Source organism: Callorhinchus milii, unplaced genomic scaffold, assembly GCF_018977255.1.
Source record: "Callorhinchus milii isolate IMCB2004 unplaced genomic scaffold, IMCB_Cmil_1.0 Scaffold3, whole genome shotgun sequence".
In the NCBI taxonomy this organism is placed as follows: domain Eukaryota; kingdom Metazoa; phylum Chordata; class Chondrichthyes; order Chimaeriformes; family Callorhinchidae; genus Callorhinchus; species Callorhinchus milii.
In genome coordinates this window covers 83,437,394-83,461,093 of record NW_024704744.1, presented here as the reverse complement: position 1 = coordinate 83,461,093, position 23,700 = coordinate 83,437,394, and the positions used below count along the sequence as shown (strand labels likewise).

The window sequence follows — 23,700 nt, the reverse complement described above, 5'->3', positions numbered from 1 at the left end:
CCAACCCCCCCCACCACCCCCCCCCCCCACCCAAACCCCCCCCCCACCCAACCCCCGCCCACCCCCGCCACCCCCCCCCCCCCCCGTGCCCTCACCTCCTCCCCCACCAACCCAACCCCCCCCCGGTCCTCCCCCCCCCCGGCCCCCCGGGATGGGCCCTCACCCCCCCCCGGTCCCTCCCCCCCCCGCCCCCCCCTCCCCGGCCCCCCCCCCCGCCCCCCCGGGCCGGGCCCTCACCTCTGGATGCTCCACACACACCGTCCGGATGTCCAGTGCTCTCAGGTAAGTCTCCAACTCTGAGCGCAGCTCAACCGCGGCCATTACTGCAGAGCTCTCACACAGCGGCGACTGCACCGCAACTGACACGTCTCCTCCTCCTGTTCCCCTCCTCCCACACAGCCTCGGGGCCACTCCTCACTCACTCACTCACTCCCTCTCCCTCACTCACTCCTCACTCACTCACTCCTCACTCCCTCCTCACTCACTCCCTCTCCCTCACTCACTCCTCACTCCCTCCCTCCTCACTCACTCACTCCTCACTCCCTCCTCACTCACTCCCTCCTCACTCCTCACTCACTCACTCCCTCCTCACTCACTCCCTCCTCACTCACTCCCTCTCCCTCACTCACTCCTCACTCACTCCCTCCCTCCTCACTCACTCACTCCTCACTCCCTCCTCACTCACTCCCTCCTCACTCCTCACTCACTCACTCCCTCCTCACTCACTCCCTCTCCCTCACTCACTCCTCACTCACTCCCTCCCTCCTCACTCACTCACTCCTCACTCCCTCCTCACTCACTCCTCACTCCCTCCTCACTCACTCACTCCCTCCTCACTCACTCCCTCCTCACTCACTCCCTCTCCCTCACTCACTCCTCACTCACTCCCTCCCTCCTCACTCACTCACTCCTCACTCCCTCCTCACTCACTCCCTCCTCACTCCTCACTCACTCACTCCCTCCTCACTCACTCCCTCCTCACTCACTCTCACTCCTCACTCCCTCCTCACTCACGCACACTCCCTCCTCACTCACTCACTCCTCACTCACTCCCTCTCCCTCACTCCCTCTCTCCCTCCCTCACTCCTCACTCCCTCTCCCTCACTCCCTCCTCACTCACTCTCTCCCTCACTCACTCCTCACTCCCTCCTCACTCACTCTCTCCCTCACTCACCCTCCTCACTCACTCCCTCCTCACTCACTCCTCACTCACTCACTTCCTCCTCACTCACTCCCTCCTCACTCACGCACACTCCCTCCTCCCTCCTCCCTCACTCACCCTCCCTCACTCCTCACTCACTCCCTCCTCACTCACTCCCTCCCTCCTCACTCACACTCCCTCCTCACTCACACTCCCTCCTCACTCCCTCCCTCCTCACTCACCCTCCTCACTCACTCCCTCCTCACTCACTCCTCACTCACTCACTTCCTCCTCACTCACTCCCTCCTCACTCACACTCCCTCCTCACTCCCTCCCTCCTCACTCACCCTCCCTCACTCCTCACTCACTCCCTCCCTCCTCACTCACACTCCCTCCTCACTCCCTCCCTCCTCACTCACCCTCCCTCACTCCTCACTCACTCCCTCCTCACTCACTCCTCACTCACTCCCTCCTCACTCACTCACTCCCTCCTCACTCACTCACTCCCTCCTCACTCCCTCCCTCCTCACTCACTCACTCACTCCTCACTCTCTCTCTCTCTCTCCGGGACTTGCTGAGGTGGCAAAAAACACACACACACACACACACAACTACATGTGATTCCTAACTGACTCGCGTCCCTGAAAGTCAACCTTTAAGTTCCAAACTCTTAAAAACTTTACTGTGACTTATCAACCACTTACATTTATATATAATACACACACACACATATATATATATATATATCTTTTTAATTGAGTCACTCAATCCACCACTGTACGCGGGACGCTGCTGTGCGCGAGTGGCTGCCGCCTTTCGCCCACAAAATATACAGTCAATCCACTTTGCAGTCTCTTCTGGGAAGTGCTTTGACACGTCGCGAAGACGTGATAAGGCGTCATACTGAATGCAAGGATTTATTACTATTTAGCGCCCGTCACACGAATAGAATCTCAGAGCGCTTAACATTGGTGTGGCTTGATGCCGAAATTAGCTGAAATTATTCACCCAGCCAAGTTTTAATAAAACAGAGATTCTATAATGCAAAATAAATTCAACATAAAGTTGACACTGAAATGTACACAATACCTCCATTCATCAAAAATGCAACAGATCTATTTCTGTCTATTAGCAAACTAATGAACTGTGTTTACAAACACTACTTTCATCACAAGTAAATATTATCAGACTTCCTACCCCCTATACACATACACATCCTGTTCCTCTCTAATACTAAAATGAAAACATCCAGTACCTGGTCTTATTGCTTAAAAATATAAACAACAACACTGTCTCCCTTTCATATATACATTTGTGAACAAATCTTCACACTGGGGCCACTCACTAAGTGGTAGAATAAAACATTTCCAAACCCAAAAATGTGTTACCAAATAGATATTTGATACCAAAAAAACATTAGCTGATTGGCAGATCCGTTTCCAGGGGTAATAATCCCTTCGCAAAAATTAATAATAATTTGATCATTCAATCCACTACTGTGTGCAATTGGCTGCTGGGTTTCACTCACAAAATACAGTCAATTCACTTTACAATATATTTTGTGAAGTGTTTTGAGACATCTAAATGACATAATAAGGTGCTATATCAAATGCAAGGATTATTTATTATTATTATTATTATTCGGATACAGACATAGCATCCAAAAGTAATAACCATTTTCACCATTCATTTGTAACCCAGTCATTAATTGTTAATGACAGTTTGTAATGTTTTTAAGCTGTTGAGTTAATCAACTGAGGGCATCTTGAATCATTTTTCAAGCAAATTTTGTCCACAGCCCAACAGAATGCAGCAAAGAAAAAATGGGGCAAAGATGCTGGAAAAATGCAGCAAATGACTTTTTGATTAGATTACCTTAAAATTGTTAGTTCCACTTATTCATAACAACAATATTTCACAATACAAGTGAACCAATAATGACAAACGATGATGCAAAGTTTAAGATTGTGATTGGAGATTAGAAATCCAAGTATTAGTAACAAAAGTGTGGTTTTTGTTACAGACTAAACTCATTGAAAGGGTTTTGCCCTGCAATTAAATTGGGAGTGGGAGTAATTGTTAGACTTAACCATGGTCAATTCAGTGCCAAGATGTGTGCTGTATTTTTGCATGATTATCTTTTGGAGTCACTTTACTTTATTCCCCCTCATATATGCCTGGTCCACACAGCTGGAGTAACGTGAGCAGATACCCCACTCCAAGGCTTTAATAAGTACTCCAAAATGCCTTGTGTGAAGGGCACTATATAAATACACCTTATTGTTTAATCCTTGGTTCTTTGATCTTGCTGTTAGATGATAGTGAACAGAAAGGCCAGCCACTCTGCACAGCAATCACCTGTAATGCCTACAGTAGTTTATTACCATTCCAATGTTCTGACAATATACAGTATTCTTGTAAGTTTTAATAATAATAATCCTTGCATTTGATATAGCGTCTTTCACGTCGGGAGGACGTCCCACAGCTCTTCACAGAACACACTGTAAAGTGAATTGACTGTATATTTGTGGGCGAACGCGGCAGCCAATTGCGCACAGCAATGTCCCACAAACAGTCGTGGATTGAAAATGACCAATTTATTATTGTTTTTGGTATTCGAGGGATTATTATTAGGCTCTGTGTGGAGTAAGGAAACTTGCTCAAGGTTTCGCCCTCTGCCTGGAATTGAACTCGGGTCTCTCGCTTGCAAAGCGAGTGCTCTAACCACTGAGCTACAGGACTCCACAGTTTTGTTGAGAAAAGCAAGAGAGAGAGGTTTAAGAGTTAAACTGTGAAAATAAATGTTAGCATTTTGGAACAGAGCTTGAGTTACCTTTTAAAGAATGAGCTGAGTTTATATAATTTCTGCTTGCAGGATGCTACAGCGTAATGATGCGTTTTTAAACAAAATGTAACTCTAATCATCTAATGCAACAGTCAAATACACTTCTAACATTATAATAGCTGTTGAATTTTTAATGGGTACATTACAAGTTCAGTGGGTGAATAAATAATTGTCAGAATGGTACAGCAACTTTTCATTCTGCAGTTAATCCGCGCTGCAACTTACTCATCACTTATGCATAAGACCTACTGACAAGGGGATCACCTCACGTTCCAAACCAGAAGCTCACGCTCCTTTACCAAGATGGCGGCTCGAGCGGCGGTGGTGGGGGGGGGGCGGGGCTTCCCTTTGCCAAGATGGCGGCCGCTCGTGTCGTGTCGTGTCGCGTCGGCTCGTCACGAAGGGCTGAGTGTGTGTGTGAGAGAGAGAGAGAGTGATGAGTGAGTGTGTGAGTGAGGGATGAGTGAGTGTGTGTGTGAGTGATGATTGAGTGTGTGTGAGTGAGTGATGAGTGAGTTTGTGTTGTGTGAGTGAGTTTGTGTGTGTGAGTGATGGATGAGAGTGTATGTGTGAGTGATGAGTGAGTGTGTGTGAGTGATGAGTGTATGAGTGTGAGTGATGAGTGTGTGTGAGTGATGAGTATGTGAATGAGTGAATGTGTGTGTGAGAGTGATGAGTGAGTGTGTGTGTGTGAGTGAGTAATGCTTGAGTGTGTGTGAGTGATGAGTCAGTGTGTGAGTGATGAGTGAGTTTGTGTGTGTGAGTGATGAGTGAGTGATAAGTGAGATTGTGAGTGATGAGTGAGTTTGCGTGTGTGAGTGATGAGTGAGATTGTGTGTGTGAGTGATGACAACACTTTTCATGTCAGGATATCTCATAGTGTTTAAAGTGACTGTATTTTGAGATAAACACAGCAGCCAATTTGCGCACAGCAATGTCCGATACATAATTTTATTCCCATTCTATAAGATCATGGCTGAACTGTACCTCAACCCCAATGAACCGCCCTTGCCCCGTATCCCTGACCTAACAAATATTGAGCCACTTCAGTCTTGCAAAAATCCCATTTAAATTTCCGTCTGTGGAGTCCTGTAGCACAGTGGTTAGAGCACTCGCTTTGCAAGCGAGAGACCTGGGTTCAACTCCAGGCAGAGGGCGAAACCATGGGCAAGTTTCCTTACTCCACACAGAGCCTAATAATAATCCCTCCAAAAACCCAAAACAATAATAAATTGGTCATTTTCAATCTACGACTGTTTGTGGGACATTGCTGTGCGCAATTGGCTGCTGCGTTCGCCCACAAATATGCAGTCAATTCACTTTACAGTGTGTTCTGTGAAGCGCTTTGGGACGTCCTCCCGACGTGAAAAGCGCTATATCAAATGCAAGGATTATTATTATTATCATCTCTTAGTTCACTGCTATAGTTTGTAATTTTGAGTCTCCCAGTTTCCAGAGCAGACTCTCCAATCAGTCCTTATTCCAGGCTCCTTTCTCCCTTGTCCCTTGTCTGGTTGACGATTACTATTAGCTGCTTCTGGGGAGAGAGGGGTAAGGTAACTGAGAACATGGGGTTCATATTAATCAAAAAGAGGTGATTTATTGGGTAAAATGGACTTTTCTTGTTCATGTTCTAAGTACCCAAAGTTCTCATCAGCGTTCTCAAGAATGGTTAGATCATTGAGACGGCTGTTCCTGTTCACCCAGAACAGTTTAACGTCCTGTTCAAGTATAGTACAAAATTGTTAAAATGTTTGCAAGTGAATTGTTCAAGACTCTGCAACTGTAACAGAGTTGCTGTCAGCATCAAGCTGCATGTCACTATGTTTGCAAGCGTATCGCTATGATTGGTAAATGTGGCTATCTAACCCTGTATCAATATTCAACTCACATTAAGTATCATAAAAAAAGTGTTTTTTTTATTAGGTTAAATAATGGGTTACGGAAAAGTAACCTGCTCCTTGGCATTGTGAAATAACACTGTGCATTATCACGGGTTTATAGATTCTATAGTAAAAATATCATTCACTTTATTTTAGTTATGTACTGCACAATAATAGACCAAATGTTAGCTATTATTTTTGAAATTGTCTGAAGGGTACTTCACTGTACAGCAATTCTGCCATTAGTGGATGTGCCTGCTTTCAACAAAAGCCAATGGATTATGTTTTATTCAGGAGTCAGGGTAGCGCTCTGAGACTCTACTCTGCATGGAGGGCGCTATATAAGTGCAAGTTGTTGTTGAGTTATAACAGAATATTACTTAATTACATTTGATTAAAAAATTGTGGGGAGTGTAAGTACCCTACATTCAAAATACAACCCCTTCCTCATCGTTTTCTTCCCTTTTAGTTGATTAACAATCCTTGCAATTTGATATAGTGCCTTTCACCTCAGGAGGGATTTGCTGTAAAGCGACTGTGTATTGTGTAAGCGAATGCAGCAGCCAATTTGCAAATAGCAATGTCACACAAAAGTAGAGACTACTTAGTTTACATAATTGAATGTTCCGGGAAATTAGATTTTTGGATATAGAGTGTTTATTTTATTTTGCAGGTATTCACAGTTGAAGCTATGATGCCTTACGTGAAACACCTTGTGGGAGCACATAGTAAAAATTTGTTCCTTAAAGATAAGAAAAAAGGCTTGTGGTTGGTGACCGCTTTACACGACAGACAAGTGAACTTGAATGATCTGGCAAGGAAGCTGGGTTGTGGAAGCGGAAATTTGCGCTTTGCAGATGAAGCTACAATGCTGGAAAAATTAAAAGTCACTAAGGGTTGTGCAACACCATTTGCGTTACTTTGCGATAAACAAGTGGATGTGAAATTCGTGTTGGATTCAGGCTTTGTGGAAGGAGGACATGAAATGGTGTATTTTCACCCAATGACTAACACAGCCACTATGGGTATAATGCCAGATGACTTTATGCGATTTGTCACGGCAACAGGGCATGAACCCAAAATTCTAAAGTTTGAGTAAAGTGTACACCAAAGTTCAGGTAAATGCCATATTTCTATGAATAAGTCCAACTTCAGAAAAATTCACATACAACAACAACAACAAGATTACATTTGTGTAGCGCCTTTCATGTCTGGACAGAGTACAGCATTTCAGACCCGAGCTGGGGTTGGGGGGAGTAAGGGAGGGGACATACAGTGAAATTGCAAGAATATTATGTTAGGTTGAGGAGCTCTATAAATAGGATGCATTGTTGTGCATATAATAAAACTGACAAGAAACAACTCACTTATTATTCACAAGACATTTTCACTGAATATCTTTGACCTTTTGACATGGATTCTTATCTCTGTATTAACAGAGCAGTATCTGCCACAGTGCCAGAATATGTGGCATTGCTAAGTTCTTATTATCTTGTACCACTTTATTTTGGGTACATATATGGGGCAACAAAATGTGTATGAAAATAATTTGCTTCTCCAGTCGTCAGAGCATAAATCTAGATCTTAGCGAAATGTTTTCCTCTTTCTGGTAATTTTCTTAAACTTTGGTAAAATATCTAACAATGATCCAGTCACTAATGAAGAAAAGTTTTCACCTGGCTTGTTGCATTGCCTTAGTTCCACAGTGCCTAATTTTTAAAAAAATAGCAATTTGTGATAAATCTTTTCATGGTGTGATTGTAGCAGCACGTACTTGGATGTGGTGAGCGGGTCGGAAGTTTTAACATTTTTACATTGTTTTGTGAAACCTTGGAATAGTAATAACCACTAATTTTTCTCCCTGTGAAGCTGAGATAATCTTTGAGCAGATTTTTTGCTTCATTGAAATAAAGGAACCAAGTGAATTCCATCAACATAAACATTAAATGGGAGAAGTTGAAAAGGAATGTAAAGGGAACATTACAATCTTATATCATTAGTTACTTCCCCAAATGGTCAGCTAATCCATAGACTGCTGGCAGATCTGCAATGTCTGTGTGCGTTAATTAGTTCTCTACATTTACAGACCACAAACTTACACCGAAACAAACTAAGATCATAAAGCTTGATACCCAAGCACAAGGATTGCTGTATTTGGTGTACACCACCACAACAAATTGCAATAGTATAGCGTCTTTCACATCAGGAGGACGTCTCAAGGCGCTGGTCAGTCCAGGGTGACATTCACCCCCAACGCATTAATATAAAAACACTTTCTCTTCGATATTCTCTCTGCTATTTTTTATTTAACCTGCTCTCTATTTAACTGCCATCTAGTCCAACCTTTTTGGTTACATTACTTAAAAGCATTTCATTTAAAAGCTAAAAACTGACTTTTTTTGTCTTGGGTGTTGTATTGGTTTTTAAATCGGTTAAAAACTAAAATTAGAAGCTCTATTTCATTTCAACAACATGTTCATAGTGTCGAAGTAGGTACCCTGTGTGAAGGGTGCATTTAAAAGCAAGTTGTTATACATTTACAGGCGAATGGATAAATGTTCCTGACTGTAAACATTATTTTGTTCCACATTCTATTTCCGTACATCTAGGTTATAATGACACTTTTTAAACAATTGAAGGAAAATAAAATTGTCCAACGATTTTTGTAAATGAATGACACTTCCAATAAAAAANTGATACAATTGAATATTTCTGAATTGGTTTATTGTAAAAATTTGCATCCTTTTTTGCTGTGTAAAGAACTATGGTTTTGTGAAATATCTTACTTTATTGTACACCGTCACTTTGCACGAACAGATGTGATTAAATTAGTTTACAAATCAGCTTGAAACTGCATTTTTTTAAAAAGAAAAAACACGTGAAATCAGAACTAGGTGGTACATTCAAAGAAGCATATTATAAGGTGGCATCTCAGTTTTTTTATGCAAAGCAGCATGGTTTCTGACAGAACTTTGGAGTCAACTTTACATGATAGAAAACAGTTTGCACATCAACAATAAGACCAATCTTTTCCTAGACCAGCTAGAATTATTGACTAATAATAATCCAAAAACAAGCTTTCAACAACAATTGTAGGCTATTTTCAAATAAATAGTTTCAAAGAGTTTCAAAGTATCCTGTTTTAATTTCTTATAAAAGCCTATTTGTCACATACAGTAACTGGCACACAATCAGAGGTACTCCATTCATAGCAATGGAAACTGATTTTTCCTTAATGGATACGAAATGAATTTTTGTTTTCAAGAAAATAAGTCGTACTGTGGAGTTTGAAAATATGTTAAAGAATAGCATTTATTTCAGTGCATATTTACACAAAAATGCACATTATTGCTTTATTTTAATAGCTTATACTCAAAACTATTTTGCACAGTTTACTTAAATAGCTTTCATACCTAATTCAATCTGTATACTAAAAGTGTTCTCACGATTGACAATTTACACCCAAACAGACAGAAGCTGTTCTTTTTGTACGAAATGAGCCAAAGCCAAACTTCCTTCTTAATCTAGACAATGAGTGATTACTATTTTATCGTGGCAGTTAAAACTTACAAGTTAAATTTCCTGAGTCTGTTCAAAATCATTAAAAAGGCCATAAGCATCAATCTCTGTCAGAAGAAAATAAAAATACTCGGGAGGTGGTTAGTACCAGAAGGTTGCTGAAAAGCACAGTATCTGTAAAAGGGCCATTTGAAATTTAGCTTGAAAACTGGAAGACGCACTCAGGTTTTTTTGCTGGTAAAGTAACTTGAAGCATACATGTGGGTGACGCTCTACCATGGGACTGAGATGAGGAAGAAACTGAGCTCTCACTGGAACTGCTCCGAGTCTCTGTGCTTGCGCTACTTTTCTTCATCTTTCGTCTTTTTGCCAGTGGAGCATTGTCAACGCTTTGGAGGAAAAATCCTTCCCTCTTGCATTTATTAAAGGCCTAAATAAAAAANTACAACAAAAGGTAATCCACATTATATGGTAATGCAAGAAATGTAATGTTGTAAGACAGCATTTCATGACTTTTTCCAATTGTGTTTATCCAGGTTCCAGGGTGAGCAAAAAGTTGTGATACCATTGCAATGTCTAATAAGTCTTAAAGAAATTATGATATTTTGGGGTTTTAGATAATAGGGTAGTTATCACAACTTTTTGGTCACCCTGTATTTTATAGCTGGATCACTGATTGAAGTACATATTGTCCATTAATAGCATTAACTCTGTCTTGTGCCGAGATTGATAAAATGCTACCAACAAAAGTAAGTCTTGATGTATAAAATATGCTAGGTATTCACTTAGTCTCTATAACTTGAACACATTAATCTTTACAGTTCTGGGTATGATAGCCTGAAGAAATAGCCTTTAGAGTCAATTTTGAGCGATTGATTGGGAGTTTTTCTAAAGCTGCTGTTGTGTACAAAATGGGTGAAGGTTCAGAATACAAGATTAGTGGAGTGTTAAACAAAATGTACAGAAAGAGTAGCATATGCTTTAATATTTAAGACCAAAATAAATACATTTTAAATAATAAAAATAGAAGAGAATGAGGAAGAGAGAATGGCTGAGAGAAAGTCTGGGTGAGTTGTAATAAGGTGATTTAAATTTATTTTAATTTACAATTGCATAAGTGCTTTTGACAGATAACACAACCAAAAAGGCTTCTTAGACAAAAATAATTATTCAGAGCACTGTGCTATTATTGTTACTTTTTTTTTACATCTGACTAGGTTTATTAGAGCAAGAATTATGTCTTTTCAACAACACGGTATGAGCTAAAAATGTGAGTGCCAACTTGTCTCAGTTGGTAGCGTTCTTGTCTCTGGGTCAGCAGGTTGTGGGTTCAAGCCTTACATTAGGTCTTGCTCTCTTACTATAGGTTAATATAATGCTCAAGCATAGTGTTAGACAGTTACATGATGAACATTGTGGATTTAGATATTAATCAAGGTCGACTTCATGGTTGTCAGCGAGATATTGTTGGTGCAAATGATTGACTGCTGTGTTGGTCTACAAAATAAGTCACCAGACTTGACAGCAATTACCCGTGAAGCTAACTCATGTCACATGTAAGGATTATGATTAGTTAAAAATGTCACAGGGAGACTGTAGTTTTTCAGGACCTGCTAAGTTATTCAGTCGCATAGGTGTAGAAGCCTCCAGCTAATGTGATAAGGAATAAAAAGTATAAATCAGGTTTATTGTTCCTAATTGCTTTACAGCTGAAAATGGTGCTGCTTTGCTTCTAACAATATAACCTGGGCACAATCAACTGTGGTCTTGGGATCCTACCATAAAAGTAGCCTTGAAGTAGTTGCTGACTGATCCAGAAGATTCAAGAACATTTGGAGACATCAGTGGATCGGAGGACAAGCAGCTGCCTTCTTGCAACCAGTTGTTGTATCTCAAACTAGATATCTTCAGGCGGAAGTTTGGGTCCACAGTAAGCAAACCTGTAAGAGTTATTGTAGGATTAAATCTCATGCTGTTCTGAAAAGCAAGAGTCAGAACTGATATGACTTCAGAACATCCACACTTTTAAATCAAATTTTAACCATTTGTTTCTAAGTATTTTTTATATATAAACTATGATTTTTTAAAAAATACTTTAGTTATTATAAATAATTTCCCCTACCCTATTACAAACTCATCTCAACAAGGCCAGTACATTAAAACCAGCAAAGTTCTTCCCTCCCCCTCACCCCCCTTTAAGAGAGGGGAGAAAAGGCAAAAATATATCAGTTTGAACCCTTGATGATTTATGTACTTTCCCCGAGAAATATTAAAAGCTAACTTACCTTTTATCAGCTCCTTGGCATCTTGTGAAATACTGCTCCAAGCCTCCCCTTTGAGTGAGAAGTCTCCCTCCTTTATCTTTCTTGTTATTTCATCAGCACTTGATGGTGTCACAGTTCTCTGTTCACTTTGGAATGGGATCTGCCCTGACAGCATTGTATACTGGAATGAAGTAAAACACCACACCTGTAGTAAAGGACTACATTCCAGTCTGTAGAAGTTGTGTTCACCTCCAGAATACAAATAAATACAGAGTACAGTAGATCCTGTGAGGCATTTTGAGAAATCCTCCTGAGTTGAAAGGCATTATATCAAATATTATTATTGTTACTATTAATAATAATAAAAAAGGACTTTCCTGGCTCAGTTGGTAGCACTCTTGGCCAGGGTTAGAAGTTTGTGGGTTCAATCCCCTGCAGGACTTAGTTCATACTTCAGTGCAGTACATTGTCTTTCAGATAAAATCTCATCTGCCTGTTATTCAGTTAGATGTTACCAATCAATCCTATGACGATATTTGAAAAGAGAAGAGAATTTCTCCGAGTGTCCTAGTCAATGGTTAAATCAGTCATTTGGTAGGACCTTATTGGTGCAAAATTACGCTAAAAGCAATCGAGATATTTCATCATGATGAGGTACTATAAAAATGTAACTTCTTTCTTCTTTCCTCCCTTCGGTCTGGACTAGATTGAAACCCGTGTTTTAGTGGTAATCGAATGATGACTCTATCAAGTAAGTCTCTTCATAAATGTTTTAATACCATACAATTTACCAAAGCAGTTACTGTACTTACTAGTATTACCCCCAGGCTCCACAAATCACATGATTCATCATAACCATTCTGCTTGAAAAACTCTGGAGCTGCATAATGCAAAGTGAAGCATGGAGTCCTCAATGGCTGGTTATCAGAAGGTTTAACCCTCGCAAATCCAAAATCTACTATTTTGATTGCAGCGTCATTACTCTCATCAGAAAACAAAATATTCTGGTTAAATGAAAGAAACAGTATATGAGGAATTTTGAAGAAACATGGAAAAACTCGCTTCCAAATTAAGACCAAATTAAGGTGTAAGAATTTTTCTAAAATTGTTTTTTAAGACTAAAGCCTTGACAAATTTCAGACATTTAGTTCTCACTCAGTACAAGTTTGAATGGATAGCTAAGAAAGTGAGGCAGATGTGTGTGAGTGAGTGCGTGTATGTGTGCATGTTTGTGTGCATGTGGAGAGGAAATAAACTGGTTAACTCCATTATGTGCATTGCTTCAATGTGCAGTACCACTCTGATAAGTAGGGCAATTTCTACGTGTGTAAATATTTAATTAGTCATTTCAATAATAGATAACCGAGTTCAATTGCAAAAAATAAAGGTTCTTAAAATGTGTTCTTCCCCTCCGTCATATGATAATACTAAATATGTACAAAATAAGTTGTCTTGATGATTGTACCTCAGGTTTTAAATCTCTGTGCATAATTCCACTGTCATGCATGTAACTAACAGCAGACACCAATTTGCCCATGATTCTGCTGGCCTCAGATTCATTGAACTGCTTCCTCTTTTTAATCCGTTCCAACAATTCGCCACCTCTCAATAACTCCATGACGAGATATGTGTGCAACTGGAGGAAAAAAATAACAAACATTAAAATGAGGAACGTATGAAACTAAACATCAACAATGACATCAGCAGATACACACATGAGGGAGAGGGGAACAGAAGGGTACGGGAGGGAGCGGATTAGAGACTTATGTGAAGTATAAATACCAGCAGACTAGTTGGGCCGAATGGCTCATTTCTGCACAGTACATTCTTCGTAAATCTACGTAAATCAAACTGAATGCAGTATCAGTGTCTGGGGAGTGGAGAGTGGGGGGGGCTAGGTTTTCAATTTTTATTATTTTGTTATTGGAATACGAGTCTAAATTGACATTTAAACAATTACAAATAACAATAGAAGGGTAACAAGATATTAAACTAATTGAATATATAGATGATTATTTTATACGTAATGGAACAATAATGTAAATCAATGCTCATACAACAGTTGACATACTCATATTTATCTTATTTACACACAAATAATACGCTTATTGATCTCACATAATACCTGATCTGGCAACAATATCAATTTAAGTGCTATGTAATCTAACACCAATATAAGAGGCACATTGCTGTTAAGAATTTGTGGCTTGTAAATTAGATCATTCCTGTACAATAATAGCCAGCTAAGAATACCAAGCAGTGCCATCGGCCCATAATGTTTTATTTTAATATTTCTTCTTTTGCAGTTTGCAGCTTTAAACCAGAATAAAAACATTTTATTGTGAATACTTTGGATGAATAATTATTGCAGTCTAAACAATGCATCTAGGGATGCAAATTGTTTACCTGACAAATTAGCAATTTCAAATGAGAATAATGCTATGAAAAGGAGGAATTACTAAGGAGAACGTATGTGATACCTTGAAGCCATTTGGCCACTCAAACCTAACCTGCCATTTAATAAAATGGCTGATCTTCTAACCTAATTCCATTTACTCGCCCTATCCTCATATCCCTTAATCCCTCTATCCTTTAGAAATCTATCAACCTCAGTCTTGAATATATATTAAATATTTACTTGCACCTCTTGTGTAATTTTGTACCTGATCATGGTAAACTTCATACAGTTTAACAATATTGGGGTGAGGGTGGGCGTTCAATAGCTTCAGTGCGGAAATCTCCCTCTGTGTACTGGCTTCCAATCTAAAAGAGGACCAAAACATTAAGAGGATTCACATACTTATTGTGTAAGCACAGAAGAACATACAAAGGTGAACAATTAAAAAGGTGGTAAAGAAGGAGCAATTACAAGATCAGAATTCCATTTCCAATCAATCTAATAGAAACCCATCAGAAGCCACTGCTGGTGAATTTGAATTCCAGTTCCACTGAACTGGCTAGAAGGTCTAATGAACCACTTTTGGTCATATTCCCACCTCTACCCCCCTCTGACCCCCATCCCTCTGAATCCAACCCGCAGCTCAGGTGCAAACCCCTCAACACTCCAGTACCTTGGGACATGATAATAATCCCTCCAAAACCAAAAACAATAATAAATTGGTCATTTTCAATCTACAACTGTTTGTGGGACATTGCTGTGCGCAATTGGCTGCCGCGTTCGCCCACAAATATACAGTCAATTCACTTTACAGTGTGTTCTGTGAAGCGCTTTGGGACGTCCTCCCGACGTGAAAAGCGCTATATCAAATGCAAGGATTATTATTATTATTATATATTATTACATGCTCCCGACATGAAAGGCACTATAAAATTGCAATTTGTTGTTGTTACTGTAGCTGGTCACAAATAATAATCCTTTCATTTAAAATAGAACCTGTAACATTGAACTATCTCCTCAAAGCACCTCATAGAGTACTGTTGTCAAGTGTATATAACTTAAGTGTGGTAACTGTGTATTTGTTGGCAAACAAATTGCGCCAATTTGCACACAGCAAGATCCAGAACAGTAATGAAGTGAATGACCAATTTACCTGGAGGCCTGTTAACCAGGCCACTGGGATAAAAGTTGAATGTAGGCTTTACAGGTCTATCAGATCTAAACTGTGGTTTCATCTGGTCAGATGCCATATTTTTTAAGTTTGATCGGCTTTCTCTTACCGTCTACTGATGATTTTGACACAGTATTCCTCCCCAGTCCTTTTGTGTCGACACTTTCTACACACAGAAAAACTTCCTTCACCAAGTGGTTGCTCTTTCATGTTAAGTTCATACTGCTGATAAAACAGGGAATCCTAGGGACACACAAATCAACATTTTTATTTGACCTCCCTTATATTCCTTGCCAAAATAGCTTCAGAGTGAAGTATAGAAATATTTGAGCCATTCTTTCAAAATTAGCTTGAAAGGATAATAATAATCCTTGTATTTATTGTAGCGCCTTATCACGTCTTTGAGACGTCTCAAAGCACTTCGCAGAATATACTGTAAAGTGAATTGACGTACATTTGTGGGCAAAATGCGGCAGCCAATTGCGCACAGCAGTGTCCCACAAACAGTCGTGGAATGAAGGTCCAATTTTTTTTTTTTTTTGAAGGATTTATTATCCCTGGAAAAGCGATTCGCCAATTGACTTAACAACCGGGTTCCTATTTACTGCCAGGTAAACAGAGGCGTGTGGAGTAAGGAAATAAGCCCAACATTTCGCCTTGCTGGGAATCGAACCCAAGTCTCTTGCGAGGCGAGTGCTTTAATCACTGAGCTACATTTTTACTGACATAAATGAATACCATAAACATTTCACTACTTCGAGAATGATTTCATATTTAATCTAATTCAGATTTGTTCAAGTATATTGATCCATATTGAATAAAAAGCTTGTCCATAAAAACATAAGAAATTGCTAGTTAAGACCAAGCTCCACCCAGTTTGCCTTCCACTACCCTGGCAGTTGCATGTCATGTCCCAGTTGGTATGTTAAATAGAGTGCTAAATAAATTAGGATATTCTATAGAGATATAAGTACTCTAACCTTTGTCATTGCACAGCGTGCAACTGTACTGCTGCCCGGACGTTCCATGGTCATTTGAAGATCAAGTGCATGATTCATTATGGCATTTCGATTAAAGAGAACAGACGGAGTCACAAATGAGTAGCCCTGCAGGCAAGAGGAACAGAACCACAATGTGAAGTAAAGTGGAGATGGTTTAAGCATTGATATTTAACAAAAACATACAAAAGCATGGAACAAGAACTAGATTTTTGTTAGGTGAGGGTATAATGGGAGGTGGGCAAAGGCAGGTAAATGGAGTTGAGGTATAGATCTAATAGAATGGTGGAACAGGCTTGAGGGCTGAATGGCCTATTCCTGTTCCTACGTTCCTAAGAAAAGGCCATTTTGTCCAATAATCCTGTTCCTTGGGTAGATCACAGTTCCCGCAAAAACCTGCCCTTATTATATGCTTCATCTCACTCACTCTTAACTCCTGGACAAAAGCTCAACAGTCCCTGAAAGACTCTCCCAATAGTTAATTAAATAAGAACTCCATTATCACTATTAAATCAATCAGCGTAAGAATGAGGACAGTTTGGAGCATTTCCCTTCATCGCAATTGACTTAAGTAGGGCTACAGATGGAACATTAACCTAACGTCCTCCTTTGGATTCTTATTGACATGTTGTGAATTTCCGCTATTTATGGATTAGTTGTCCCCTAAAAATTTATGGATTTCTAGCATCTGCAGTTTTCATTTTCTAAAGTTTTTTTTAGTTTCCTGATTACAATGTAAAAGCATGAAAAGAACATCCAAAATGTGAACAGAAGCTACAATCTCTAACAAACTCAACAGATGTATATCAATATACTAGAAACAGACAATATATAAAATATTATATTATATACACATACAAAAAAATACTTGAATAATGAGATGTCCAGGGATAAAGAAGACTGCAGTGACAAAAGTGAAAAGTAGAACCCCAAATTGGGGTATAACATGCAGTGATTGCTATCAGGATTGTGTTAATAAAGCATTGGAAATATGCCACACCAACACATTGGACATCCACTGCTGTGAATGCACTGTTGGAAAGTAATTCTTGTGAGGTCGCTGTGCATTCTTTTGGTTACCAGAAGGAGTCCCCATTTAATTTCCATAAGGAAATCCAACAGCACAGAAACCACTGTAAGCTAAAGGTTTATCTGACTTAAACAGCACCTTTAATGAATGATCAATAATTATATCTGTATCCCTTCCATTTATAAAAATACAGAATAACACTGCACTGCACATAAAATGCTTTATGTTTATCTTAATAGATCAGTCTGGCTCAGTTGGTAACACTCTCGCCTCTGAGTCGTAAGGTTGTGGGTTCAAGCCTCACGTCAGGACGTTGAATTCACATAGCGAATACTCCAGTGCAGAGCTGGGTGGGGTGGTGGCACTGTTGGAAGTATCGTCTTTCGAATGTGGTGTTAAACTGAGGTCCCATTTGCCTGTCTGGGTAGATATTAAAGGTCCCATGGCTCTTTTTGGTACACTGTTGTCTGCAAATGAGCTGCCTTGTTCATCCACAAATGCACAGTCACTCCCACTTTACAGTGTGCATACTGCAAATTTGACATGAAAGGCAATCCACCTTCCATTGAAATGATCGCGAAAGGGCACATGGATTTAAATCAGGGGCTTCCTGATCTACATTGAAATATACCAGCCCTGAACAATACCTGTAACAGTCATGAACACCTGTTGAATTTGGAAGAAGTCTTACTCCTCTATTCCTTACAATAATTCAACATCTTGTCACAGTCACAGGTAGAGGCCAGGCATATATCTGGCAGAAGGGAGGACAAAAAGAAACTGCAATGGAGTTCCACCCGACACTTCCCCCTCTCCCCACCAAGTCCCAGCTGTGTAACTGCATTGTTAGACACCAGGGATTATTTTGTTGCCAAACTAATGAATGTTGTACAGAATAGAAAGACCTGAGATGAGGAGGGGAGAAAGTCCTAAAATTAAGATACAAAAAATGTGTTTGTCTCTCTCCCTTACAATGGTCATTAAAATGAACTCCCTGATAATATGCTTCCCACAGCACCCAGAAACTCTCTCCATACCAGTAAGGCATGAAGAACTAACAAAGAAAGTATGAACTATCATGCCGTTTATTAAAGCATACATATTGAAACCCCTCGATTATATCAGTGATTGTTAGTGTGACTGACATTGGACATCTCTTCCGCAGTCCCATTAACTTAAGTTTATTACAAACCACATTTTATTTGTTGTCTCAAAATAGCCTTGATGCACCAACCAACCCTTCAATCTCTGTAGTTACAGATGTGACATACCTTAAACAGATCTGTATTTTGAGGAACAGCAGCAGGAGAATATGCTGGATCCATTCTTGTAAATTCTTCTGCAAAATTGCTGACATCTAGTTCATTCTGGATGACTGGTTTAATTGGCGGCCTGATTGCCTTGGCTGCTAAATCTGTCCAGTTTAGATTCTAAAGATAAATTTTGAATTGCAGACTTAAAGATCAGAAGTATTGCAATAGAATTAAAATACAGTGCAATTAACTTGTCTCACCAAGGTTAGATTAAATACTATTTAATTTTAAATTAAGATACCAGTAGCCGCTGGTTAATAACCTTAACTACTATCTTAATGTTGTGCTGAGTTAGCTGATTTTAGCCGGCGCTACTAAATTAGGAGTCGTTATAAAAAGTGCATGATTACCTACGATTCTTTGCTGATAATCATGCACATCTCCAAACTCTATTAATTTATATTCAGTAGACAATAACCCCCTAAATGGTCACATAAGAAAGCGTGCTGACAGCATGGCAGCAATCTTGGCAAATCCGATTACATTCCAAAAAATTATCAGAAGCATGATAAAAGAAATAATCTGAGTTCTAAATCAAAAATGCATTCAGGATCACTCTTTCCAATAATTCTAGTGTTTACTATAATCTTTTTGGTCAGCCAAATGTCTGACAACTAAGAACCTATTACCGTGCTTACAAGTATCCAACCCCAAAAGAGTTCCATGCCACAAACACATGGAAATTCCTGTGTAAGGCTTTAGCTTGCAGGGTTATTCTTTTACAGGAGCTGAGTGGGAAGAATACCTGTCCCCAATGCCCTTCCAAGTCAGGCTGGCTGGTCTCTCATCAGTGGCCCTGGAGTACTGCGGACTCGCTTGGCTCAGGAACCAGACTATTGAGTCCACCATGGAAGGTTGATTTAAATCCCATATTCTACTGCTACACATTGCAACTTGGAGCCAGCTCAACTCAATACAAGATGAAAAATCTGTTCTGTGTAGCCCCCTCTGAAAGAAATTATTGTTCAAATGGGTTTTGACTTAAGCGGTTGCTGGTGAAATCTGGTTGGCAGTGCTCATCTTTTAAACCTGGGTGTGGCTACGTCGTAACGTTTCTTTTACAGCCACACAAGACGGTATAGAGTAGAAGCCAGAACGGTGTATGATGGCAGCTATAAAAATATTATTTTACTCTGTTTAAGAAAAACATTGCATAATTCAAAGTATTGCTTACATGATGTATATTTTAATTGGAAATTATTAACACAAGATCCAATTTTTGATTGTGACTGAGGTGAGTTTAGAGCTGTGAAATACCTGGAAAAAAGCGTGAGATTTTATCTCTTCAGCTCCATTTGGACCCAATCCAAGCCTTTGTTTAGGATCTTTGATCAGCAGTTTCTGTATTAAATTCTTGGCTGCAGCTCCAATTCCTGCAGGGAATGGAGGTTCATTTTTCAGAATTCGTCTAAGAGGGGATAGAAATGAAAGCAGTTTAAAAAATTTGTACTGCATTGGATGAATCATCTTATGTGAGATGTAAGATTAAAATCATGCAATAATTATTTGTAACTGGAATAGAGACGTTAGCAAGGCATTTTAATTTATATTACATCTAATAAAAAGGAACACAGTTATTGCCATGATAAATTGTTGCCTCTGATAAGTAATGCAAATACTGTAATTCTTCCCAATTTACTTAATTACCGTATGTAGTTAAGCATGTGACAGTAATAAAAGTATTAAAAACGCATCGAAACATCCCCTAATTTCTTCCATCTTCAGCATTCAACAAGAACTGAGTGAACCAGACGCTCCCAAAATTTCACCAATACTGTTCTACAACAACAAATTGCATTTAAATAGTGCATATTTAATGGCCCTTGATGTACTTTAAGCTCTCGGAGGGCTTTAAATCAATGTGTTCTAGATCAACTATCAGGATGGCATTTCTTTAATAATTTGCCTTCCCTTCTTAATGCAGAGATGTTGGCACGTGCTCAGCACATGATCACCATAACACTCCTAAGATAAGGAACTCAATGTAGAGGGGAATTTCAGCTATACACCTATCATACCAGGGACTTTCTAAAAGTAATGCCTCCTATTTATTTTGTGAAGAATGGTAGATGGTACAGTAACGAAAAACATACGCAAGATACTATTATATATCCTGCCCCTGCTGTGAAAGTTTTGTTTACTTCTATCTTGATGGAAGCACATGATAGCAGTTCAAAATAACGCCTAGCATCGATACAGGTGTGAATTTCTCACAGCTGAGGAGATATCGCCGATTGAGATTCACCATTGCATGTTGAGAGTATATGGAGTATATGTGTTTTTGCGAGTAATGTGTTGTTGCGAGTACTGTAAGACTAAGTAAATCATGTGAAAAGTGGTGAAACTGAACTTTACAATAAGTCTTACAGGGCAGCTGGCGGCTGTTAATGAAGAAAATAGACAGAAATTTGATGAACTGATCCGCAAATATCAACTCATCACTCAGTGTGAGTTGAGTGAAAGTCTTGGCATCGATTATCGTGCAATAAAGATGTTTATCAGTAATCTTGGTTACTCTAAAGTTTATGCTTGGTGGGTTCCACAAATGTTAACTATGTTTCACAAGGAAACCAGGAATTGATATCACAACATTTTATCACAACGGCATACTGACACAAGTTCCACATTCGCGCAAGTGTGTAGATCGTGATGGTGACTTTGTAGAAAAATAACTGCACTGGTGTATATAAAAAAGATTATTTTATGTCTATGTTAAGTTCTGTAAATTAACAATGAAAGAATTTTGAGAAAATAGAAAGTAGGCATTACTTTTGGGGTGTACATTGCTTTACTCCAATGCACTTTTCCCAAAAGCATTTGCTTATACAAAGGAGAAAGACTAAAAATGCATCAGCGTGGAATAAAAGTGGAGCTTAACTGTTTTGAAAAAAAAGTCACAATTAAAGTAAATCTCTACTTTGGACTGATGATCAGATAGCAAAGTTTTAATTTTATATATTTTTTTGAAAGAATCCTTAAAAAACAGCAATTATTATTGTACACTCCGAGTTCATTTAATAATATGAGGTAATTGGAAAGAGTTTTGTTAATACTGCCCGAATTGTGGTTTCAACACTATTTCAATGAAAATCGGAAACAAGGTTGTATTTGTAACAAGACCTAGAAGCAACCTTACATGTACTAATTAGTGGGCTGCTGAAAATTCAAAAGGGTCAATTGCAAATGAATTTGGAATGACATGAATTGACAGGAACTTGCAGTGATTACAAATCTGAAAATTAAGAGTCATCTGCATTTCCTGGGCAATGTGAATGGCTGAGTGGTTGTCCTTGAGCAGAGATTACTTGGTAATGTATTTTCAGATTATCAGGAAACTGTATAATTTAAAATCTCGAATGACTTTTAGTATTGGGTTTGACCTGAATGTGATGGACTGTGGTCCTGTAAAACCTTATTACAGTAATGCAACTAGTGTTACAGGAAGGCATCTTGTGGCCAGGACAAACAGGAAATTACAGTGGGAAGGAGTTGTGTCACAATATCACACTTTGTTTCAACAGGCCCAACTTGCCGCAATCTATCTGGCTATAACCTTGCCCACGTACCAACAAGCACAACCTTTCCTGATCCATCTTGGTGCACCGTCATGTCTACACCAAAGCTATTGTGTGGTGCAATCCCTTCTGCTAAAACTTTCCCTGATCTGTTCTGCTACACCCTTAAGCCCAATATCAACAATCTATATTGCTGAACTTCATGTCATGCATCAATAACCACATCCTACCTCAACCTTACATCACATACCGATAGACACAACCCGCCAAAATGTACTATTTTCAACACACACAATTCAACTCAGTGCTTTTAACAACAACGACTTGCATTTATACAGCTCGTTTCACTTAAACTTCTCAAAGCACTTTCCAGCGATGGAGGGGAGCCCAAGCCGGGTGGGAGATAGTTCCCTATTGGAACCTCATACTTGTTCGAATGGAGAGGTTTGAGGTTATGGTACGTGCTGATACTATGAAGGAATTTGTTTCCACCTTCATCTAGTACACTGAACAAATCAAATCAGTGGCAAGAATTGCTTAAGATTTTAGGCAATACTTCTATTTATATTCATTTCAAGCTCATAATGTTTAAGGCATTTTCTAAGAGATCCTAAATAACATAAAGGGATGTTACATTTTCCTAAAGGTGGTGTGCAGTTTTAGCATGAGAGCACTAGTCTGAAATGCTGAGGTCGCAAGCACTCAGTGTAATCTCAAGCATTTGTGAAATATATGGTTGGTTTGCTATTCAAAACACAGTTAGCACGTGAAAGCAGATCATTAATATTTAATGGCGGTGGGGTTGCAAAAATGTGTCATCTTCTATAAAAGGGCTTTGTTGAATAAAGCACTGCAGCACTACACATGTTTGAGAGGAAATGTACAAATGGGTTGTCCATTCCTCCCCTGCCCAGATAAAGAAAGCATTATAGTTACAAGGTTCTGAAATTAAAAATAGTCTTCAATGAATTAATACATTTATTCCACGTTTCTCTTTGCTCAGCACCATCATTTTTTGCAGAATGACAAATTCGTAGTGTGTCACCTTGAAATTTCTGACTGGGAATTTTTCGCTCCGTCCACAGTGAAAGGAGATGCTCCTGTCAGCAGCTCATACATAAGGACTCCAAGGCTCCACCAGTCAACTGCCTGCTCAAACACAACATTATGTAACAGTGAATAAAGAGCTTGTCAATTTACTGCTCAATTGCTTGATAAAAAGAAATTCCCTATTTCTTTCAAATGGTACATTTAACATACACCTGAACAGGCAGATGTGACTTATAATAATAATAATAATCCTTGTATTTGATATAGCACTTTATCAGATTTTTGTGGTATTCACAAAATACCAAGTACAAGAGTTCGGCTGATATGTAACATTCCATTATTCAGTCACTTAGCTGTACTTAATCCTCTCGTATCTACTCTATTTTGGATGTTCCAGGCTTTGCGTACTCAAGCTCCCTATTATCAATTATGTCACACAAATTTCCTTTATTTCATGATAAACATTATATTTTGTAAGTCTTAAATTAAGATAATTCAAGCGTATAAACTATTGCAATTAATTAAAATGGCCTTGTTAGGTAAAAGTGCAAGGATAATTATAAGGCCCTTCCA

At 39.3% G+C, this 23,700-nt stretch overlaps 2 protein-coding genes across 2 annotated transcripts in view; one reads left to right on the top strand and one right to left on the bottom strand.

Annotated features, from left to right (window-relative positions):
* prorsd1 (prolyl-tRNA synthetase domain containing 1) overlaps nucleotides 1-8,578 on the top strand; it is an 11,264-nt gene extending 2,686 nt beyond the window's left edge. The window contains exon 2 of the mRNA XM_042333153.1: nucleotides 6,522-8,578. Within this exon, the coding sequence (XP_042189087.1) occupies nucleotides 6,522-6,968 (447 nt within the window). The 3' untranslated portion in view covers nucleotides 6,969-8,578. The remainder of the gene's footprint in view (nucleotides 1-6,521) is intronic.
* The window catches only part of LOC103177970 (ribosomal protein S6 kinase alpha-5), a 31,324-nt gene continuing 16,200 nt past the window's right edge, over nucleotides 8,577-23,700 (bottom strand). Inside the window, exons 7-17 of the mRNA XM_007892400.2 lie at nucleotides 23,123-23,226; nucleotides 19,820-19,970; nucleotides 18,521-18,679; nucleotides 16,202-16,327; nucleotides 15,331-15,464; nucleotides 14,316-14,415; nucleotides 13,118-13,288; nucleotides 12,465-12,656; nucleotides 11,674-11,833; nucleotides 11,168-11,328; nucleotides 8,577-9,818 (exon numbers count right to left, since the gene is read on the bottom strand). Of these exons, the coding sequence (XP_007890591.2) occupies nucleotides 9,585-9,818; nucleotides 11,168-11,328; nucleotides 11,674-11,833; nucleotides 12,465-12,656; nucleotides 13,118-13,288; nucleotides 14,316-14,415; nucleotides 15,331-15,464; nucleotides 16,202-16,327; nucleotides 18,521-18,679; nucleotides 19,820-19,970; nucleotides 23,123-23,226 (1,692 nt within the window). The 3' untranslated portion in view covers nucleotides 8,577-9,584. The remainder of the gene's footprint in view (nucleotides 9,819-11,167; nucleotides 11,329-11,673; nucleotides 11,834-12,464; nucleotides 12,657-13,117; nucleotides 13,289-14,315; nucleotides 14,416-15,330; nucleotides 15,465-16,201; nucleotides 16,328-18,520; nucleotides 18,680-19,819; nucleotides 19,971-23,122; nucleotides 23,227-23,700) is intronic.